Source organism: Amphimedon queenslandica, unplaced genomic scaffold (genome assembly GCF_000090795.2).
Source record: "Amphimedon queenslandica unplaced genomic scaffold, v1.1 AMPQUscaffold_13511, whole genome shotgun sequence".
Taxonomy (NCBI): domain Eukaryota; kingdom Metazoa; phylum Porifera; class Demospongiae; order Haplosclerida; family Niphatidae; genus Amphimedon; species Amphimedon queenslandica.
This window is the reverse complement of record NW_003546253.1, coordinates 464769-471824: the sequence shown is the minus strand read 5'-3', so window position 1 is coordinate 471824 and position 7056 is coordinate 464769. Positions and strand designations below refer to the sequence as shown.

General features: G+C 34.1%; 2 protein-coding genes across 2 annotated transcripts in view; one reads left to right on the top strand and one right to left on the bottom strand.

Annotated features, from left to right (window-relative positions):
- LOC100641455 (zinc finger MIZ domain-containing protein 1-like) overlaps positions 1 to 2407 on the top strand; it is a 4561-nt gene extending 2154 nt beyond the window's left edge. Inside the window, exons 3-9 of the mRNA XM_020004790.1 lie at positions 43 to 143; positions 209 to 314; positions 443 to 573; positions 1005 to 1141; positions 1203 to 1282; positions 1646 to 1953; positions 2029 to 2407. Coding sequence (XP_019860349.1) covers positions 43 to 143; positions 209 to 314; positions 443 to 573; positions 1005 to 1141; positions 1203 to 1282; positions 1646 to 1953; positions 2029 to 2139 — 974 coding nt within the window. The 3' untranslated portion in view covers positions 2140 to 2407. The remainder of the gene's footprint in view (positions 1 to 42; positions 144 to 208; positions 315 to 442; positions 574 to 1004; positions 1142 to 1202; positions 1283 to 1645; positions 1954 to 2028) is intronic.
- Positions 2408 to 2563: 156 nt separating this feature from the next.
- Positions 2564 to 7056, bottom strand: part of LOC109589532 (uncharacterized) — a 5738-nt gene continuing 1245 nt past the window's right edge. Inside the window, exons 4-19 of the mRNA XM_020005596.1 lie at positions 6941 to 7017; positions 6639 to 6807; positions 6222 to 6375; positions 6030 to 6176; positions 5732 to 5904; positions 4733 to 4788; positions 4613 to 4678; positions 4444 to 4549; positions 4277 to 4381; positions 4104 to 4217; positions 3896 to 4042; positions 3677 to 3732; positions 3451 to 3616; positions 3242 to 3310; positions 3067 to 3196; positions 2564 to 2979 (exon numbers count right to left, since the gene is read on the bottom strand). Of these exons, the coding sequence (XP_019861155.1) occupies positions 2708 to 2979; positions 3067 to 3196; positions 3242 to 3310; positions 3451 to 3616; positions 3677 to 3732; positions 3896 to 4042; positions 4104 to 4217; positions 4277 to 4381; positions 4444 to 4549; positions 4613 to 4678; positions 4733 to 4788; positions 5732 to 5904; positions 6030 to 6176; positions 6222 to 6375; positions 6639 to 6807; positions 6941 to 7017 (2007 nt within the window). The 3' untranslated portion in view covers positions 2564 to 2707. The remainder of the gene's footprint in view (positions 2980 to 3066; positions 3197 to 3241; positions 3311 to 3450; positions 3617 to 3676; positions 3733 to 3895; positions 4043 to 4103; positions 4218 to 4276; positions 4382 to 4443; positions 4550 to 4612; positions 4679 to 4732; positions 4789 to 5731; positions 5905 to 6029; positions 6177 to 6221; positions 6376 to 6638; positions 6808 to 6940; positions 7018 to 7056) is intronic.

The following is a 7056-nucleotide window of genomic DNA, read 5'->3' as shown; positions in this document are numbered from 1 at the left end:
TTATTATATCATTATTGTTATCATTATTGTTGTTGTTATTATTTAAGGGCGACTCTAAGCATTTGCATAAACCTTTGCACCTCAAGCAAGTTTGTCAACCAACCCACAACTACCTTGAGATCACAGTTACTGCCTGCTGTTGTGTAAGTTGTTTAATAGCACATACACCTGCTTTACTCCTCTCTCTCTACTCTCCCATTCCCTCCAGTCTCATTTGTTTGTGTTACAGTTGGTACATAGGCCCTCAGTTGGTTCTGTCTTGCAAGGTTTACTAAGAAAGCGTCTTTTACCAGCAGAACACTGTGTGGCTAAGAGTAAGATACACACAATGTATACGTGTATGTTGTATATACACCAGTGTTTAATGTATTCATATGTAGTGTTTTGAAATCAAATTAGGGTTTCCTTTTCCTCATTCTTTCTCTGTTTTTCTCTCTCTTAGTCAAGAGGTGGTTTCAGAGCAATAACGATGATAGCATACAGCAAACTGGTATCCTAGTCTCTTTGAAGTGTCCCATTACTTTTAAGAGGATACAGCTACCAGCCAGAGGAGCTGATTGTAAACATATACAGGTAATAAACATTATTGTTACTAATAATTAGTCTACTACTAACATTATTAATATTATTTATGCGTGTACATGCATGTATGTATTTTTAATTTTTTATTTTCTTGCTACATTTACAAATGTTCTACTCATAATAATAATAATAATAATAATAATTATTATTATTATTATTATTATTATTATTATTATTATTAGTTTCTTAATACACGTATAGTTTCTTTGTTTTGTTTTTTGCTTTGTTTAGTTTTCCCATAGGGCCTTCCCTCTCCTTTCCCTTTTTTGTTTTTCTCTGTTATTAGTTATGCTTTGTTTTTCCTTCATAATAATAATAATAATAATAATAATAATAATGATAATAATAATAATAATAATAATAATAATAATAATAATAATAATAATAATCTTGTTGTTACTATTAATGTTGTTGTTGTTTAGTGTTTTGACTTGCAGTCTTATTTACAACTCAACTGTGACAGAGGTACGTGGAGGTGTCCGGTTTGCAACAACAGCGCACAGCTAGAAGGACTTGAGGTGGATCAGTATATATGGGGAATACTCTCTGGAGTCAATAAGTAAGATCACACCCTCACATTTAACACTGTTTATTTAACAATGTTTATTTATGACGTGTAGCAACAAAATGGAGGTGGAGGAGATAACGATCGATCCTAGTGCCAATTGGAAAGCACATTCCAGAGAGACTGATGAAGAAGGTATGTATATGTACATGTAGTCCATGGTTTTTCCCAAAAAATGGCTCCGAAACCATCGCCAATTTTAATTAAAGTTTCTGATACATATTGATGTCCTTATGCTGCATAGCAAGTTTGAGCTCATTCTGACTTCAATTTTTTGAGTTACGGCCATTTTAAAAATGAGCCAATTTCTGAAAAGTACCCAAGGCTATAGCCTATGATTTTTTTTCCAAAAAATGGCTCCAAAATCACCCCAAATTTTTATTACATTTTCTGATACATTTTGATGCCCTTATGCTATGTAGAAAGTTTAAGCATGCCAAAATTACTTTTTGCACGAAATCAGCTCTAAATTTAATGGCCCCATTTATACAAATCTAGATGGTCCTGTTTCCAAAAGAATGAAGAATGAAACTCCTGGTACTCCGAAAACACCAGCCTCCATTAAAAAGCCACACTCAAACCCTCCCCCTCCTCCCAAACAAGAGTTACCTCCTAATCTACCACCGCCCCCACACTTAATTAGCAACAATGCCCCTCCTCTTCCTCCTCCTCCATTGCCTCTGCCTCCAGGCCTCAATGGGAGCAGTAATAACTTAATGAATAATAATAATAATAGTCAGCAAGGCGGCCCTCCAACTCATCCACAGCAGCAGCAACAGATGTCTAATATCGATGATAATTTAGAAGTGAGCTAATACTGTTATTGTGCTCCATTTTAGCTATAATTTTATTCTCTCTCTCTCTCTCTCCCTTTTTCTTAGAATCTCAAGGAGATACTGGATAATATTGGTGATCCACATTTTTTTGATAATTTATCAACTTCTGGTGATCAGTCCCATTCAAATGAACTGTTGTCAATATTGGAGAGCTAGCTCGTTCATTAATAATCCTTGCTGATTATTAATTATAATAATAATTATTATTATTATGTGTATAATAATATTAATGACCAATTTCCGACTTTCTATACAAAATGATTGTTTACTTTCTTTCTCAATTTTTGTACTTATTATTATTATTAGACTTCATTATTATTATTATTATTATTATTTCTATTTTGTCTTTTGTGTCTCAATATTATTATTATTAATTTGTATCATTTTCATTTTTTCCATTTCTATTATTTAAATATAAACCCCTCTTCTCTTTCATCTTTAAAATAATAACAAAAATACTATTGTTGTTATTAATAATAAATGGAATACTGGAAAAGTTTGATGGTCAGAAACCCTGTACTATATACTTTTTTAAAGCAATTTGAAATCTATTTCGGACTGCAAGGAAGTTTATACTGAATTTGCACTAAGTGAGAATCATAATAATCATCATTTTAGAAACTCCACAAATAAAAAAACTATCATAATAAAACAGTAAACATACCAGTGTGTGTGTGTGTGTGTATCACAAATATCAATTTAAAATTATGTGGCTGTATCTATGTTATAGTTCAGGATGTAACATCGCCTTTAATGCTTGGACTCTCTTCATTATCTTAGATCTATATCCTAATTGAGTTATCCCAAGGTCATCTTTTAGTAAATTATTATCAAGAGTCAGCAGACATTCCCCGTCGACACAGTTCTCTATAAAGATGGGGGAGAATTGGCCCAGCCCTTGTTGACAAAGCCAGGTTGCTACATCATCAGTGGACCAGCTGGTGATATTAGCAGGGTTCAAACGAGAGAGGGAGGGGGTGGGTAGTACATTCATTGCTAGAAGAAAGAGAGTGAGGGAGTAATAAAAAGAATTATTATTATTATTATTATTATTAATTTATTAATAACTATTATATTAATTACTTTCTGATTGTCTATAATCAGGTTTATGAGGTAGGGGAGGAAGAGGAGGAGGTGTGACCGAGCGATCGTCTAATGCATGTACATGTATAGCGGAATTATCAACCGAATTCTTTTTCTCCACTGGAGGAGGCTACAATTATAATAATCATTTATTTATTTATTATATTTAAATTACTTCATTTTTTCGAGGTCTTAAAGGTGACATTACTAGGCCAGTTTCTGCTCCAACAGCATCTCTGAAATGCTAGAAAATAAAATAAAATAAAATAAAGGGTGTTTATTTATTATTTTGTTAAATTCTCCACACAGCATTTGACTCAAAATTTCTACTGTAGTACATGTACAGTGTAGCTCTACCAATGAAATTTATGAATCATCTCTTACTTGAACTATGTCGGCAACAGAGGAATATGAATTAGGTCTTGGATGTACATAATACTTATGATTGGACTTGACAATCTTCCAGTGCCGTATCTCGTTTCTTGTACGAAAAGCGAGGGCATAATCTCCAGGAACTTTTTCACTAGGGCGAACTAGAAAAGAGCCCGGGCTGTAGAGAAATGAAGAACAAGGATTGTTTTAATTTTTTTTATTTTATAATATTACTCACTATCCCTCAGTGTCTAGCAAATCTTCCGCTTTTGATCTGCTAACAGAAAATAAAAGCTACAGAAGAGTGATACAAAATAATTCATTAAAAAATATTAATCAAAATCTTTCTACATGTATATGCATCAGAAAAAAATATACATAATGAAAAATCCTCTCCTAGCCATTTTTGACAAAAATAGATACTCTTTTCTGTAATAAGCTAATCATTTTAACTAACTGAATTGTTCCATGGGTCATCGTCAATCAACTCAAGATTAACTTTGTTCAGTGGGTTAGCTGGTACTGGACCTTGCTCTAATTTCTGCTTTGTTTCCCTCCTAGCCACAGCAGGGCTGGCTTTAGAACTTCCACCAGTATTATCTCTCTATAAAATAACGAACAAAAATTAAATGCATCATAAGAGCACCAATATTATATTTGTGTACTTCTCTAGTAGTGGTGGCTCTTTGTCTCCTAATCCTTGAATTAACATCATTAATGACGTAGACTAGTTGACCGTATGTCAGTAAATTTGGCGGAGTTTTAAGTGACTGTATTGACTATACACATGCAAAAAAATAATAGAGTAAAATAATAATAATAATAATAATAAAATTACTTTATGTTGCTCGGTGGTTAGTGAAGACTGTGATAGCTGCAACATGAAAGTTGTCCCAGGATATATGTATAACTTGGTAACTTTAGCCAAGGCCGATACAAAATACTATAAAATGCAACACATGTAGTACAATTTACATGCATTTACATGTAGTCCTGTGGATGTACCTGTATGAATGATTCAAGACTGCTGAATGTTTTATTTCCTTTTCCCCAAGTGAATTTTCCGTCTTCACTGACATTCAGTTTCCAGTGCTTTATCCCAATCTCGTTACTAAAATGAATAATGATATTAAAAGGATTGTAAACATTGTATGATTAATATTATGATATGTACCGAAATGAAAATACAAAATCTCTGTCTGAGAGTGTAGTGCTTTCTCTTAGCAGATAAGCACCTGGCCTAAATTCAACAAACAAATAAATATTTAAATAAACAATAAATTAAAAAATTTACCTCATTTTGTCAAGCAGTGAGTCACAGAGCTGTCTGTGTAGCCCGGAATACACCACCTTAAAACAATAATAAATTTAATACAGGGTTTCCCACAGGATTTTGGCATAGCGTTTATGCAGCTTCTTCTCAGTGTCATGTTGCTCAAAAATTGAACCAAAGTCCCTGTACTATAGTACAGGGTCACTGGCCAAATTTTTCCAAAAATGAAAACAAGAGAATTCTTCATTTTTATAATTTTATCTGATGCATATACATGTGCTTATGTTATGTAGAAAGTTTGAGCTGATTCCGATCAAAATTGAATTTTTTATGAATTTTTAGATTTGCTCCAAAATTGGGCCAAAGTCCTTGTACTATAGTACAGGGTCAATAGCCAAATTTTACAAAAAAAGAATTCTCAATTTTAATAATCTTTTCTGATACATATACATGTTCTTATGTTGTGTAGCAAGTTTGAACTGATTCCGATCAAAATTAAATTTTTTATAAATTTTTGAAGTTGCTTCAAAATTGGGCCAAAGTCCTTGTACTATAGTACAGGGTCAATAGCCAAATTTTACAAAAAATGACTAGGAGAGAATTCTCAGTTTTAATAATCTTTTCTGATACATATACATGTTTTTATGTTGTGTAGCAAGTTTGAGCTGATTCCAATCAAATTTGAATTTTTATGAATTTTTGAAGTTGCTCCAAAATTGGGCCAAAGTCCCTGTACTATAGTACAGGGTCAATAGCCAAATTTTACAAAAAATGACTAGGAGAGAATTCTCAGTTTTAATAATCTTTTCTGATACATATACATGTTTTTATGTTGTGTAGCAAGTTTGAGCTGATTCCGATCAAATTTGAATTTTTTATAAATTTTCAAAGTTGCTCCAAATGCCATGTACTGTATTGTAGTGGATATCAGCTCCTGAAACATGCTGCTTGGCTCACTTAGCATGTTTTGTGGAAAACCCTGATTTGATATTAATAAACTTTATTTATGTGCATGATTACAATTGTTTTCTGTGGAAATCCTTCTTTTTTCTCTTGTTCCAATGCTAACTGATAGTCTTCAGCTTCAAGGTAAGGGAACGGAAGGTTCCCAGCTGGTTTCTGTAAAGAGCGGAGGGTCTCAAGAGGAGAGCCAGCCTCAACACAACAGTTGATGTTATACAAAGCCTTATTAACTGAAAAATGAATAATAGAATTAATTTAAAAACTGTCAAACTGATAACAATCGCTTCCTCCTCCTTTCCCCCACTTTCTACTCTCTCTCTCTCTCTCTCTCTCTCTCTCTCTCTCTCTCTTTTACATTCATCGGATCCATTGCTGGTCCTGTCTGATGTACAAGGATAAAGTGTGGCTACTATTCCAACTCCGTGACACTTTAGATTCTGAAGCAATGGTCCCATTTCAAAAACAGGACTGCTCGGTTGAGCAACCATTGTACCACCAGCCACTGGAAAAATAGATAAAGAGTGAAAAGAGAGAAACTGGCTAGTACTTTGAATATATTTTGGATCATCAAAAAGATCATCATCACTTTCATCATCATCAGTGGCTGGGGTCTTGGGGGTTGGGAGTGTTGGAGACGACTGCTGGAGTGGCTCTTCTTCAACAACTTGTTCATTGAATATCTCAATATTAGTGTATTGTAACTTAATGTAGAGAGAGAGGGGGAGAGAGAGGGGGAGAGAGAGGGGGAGAGAGAGTGAGAGAGAGAGAGAGTGAGGGAGAGAAAGAGAGAGAGAGAGAGAGTAATGAATCAAGGGTCATCAAAAGAGAAGGACAGATAGAGTGATTATACAAACAATCTCACTACACATAGAGAGACAGTTTATCATAGCAGGGTAACACATGACTCGCCATAAAAAGAAACACAAACTATACAAACAATCAATCCATTATGCCTAGTACTTACTTCTTCTTGGACTAATCTATCAATGACTTCAAATGAAGGAACACCCTCCCCATTCCTCAGTGTTTGGTTAGCAGATTTAAGCTCATTCTCAGTGAATCTAGGGCTACCATTAGCGACAGCTGCAGAACTCAAAGCCATATCAACCTTTCCTTGTTGTTTCAATAGATGACTACGATACACATAGCACACGTTACATATACAAGGGAGGTTTGTGTATGCATGTAGATGCGGTGTTTATTTTGATGGTATAAGTATCAGTATATAAACATTATACACATATATGAATGTGGTTGTGTAGTTACCATAATGCATGTAGGCAGTAGGTTAGTTTCATTGGGTTCTTCTTCTCAAAGATATCAGTCACACATGGATAAAACACCTTAAAGAGAGAGAGAGAGAAAGAGAGAGATGGGGAGGG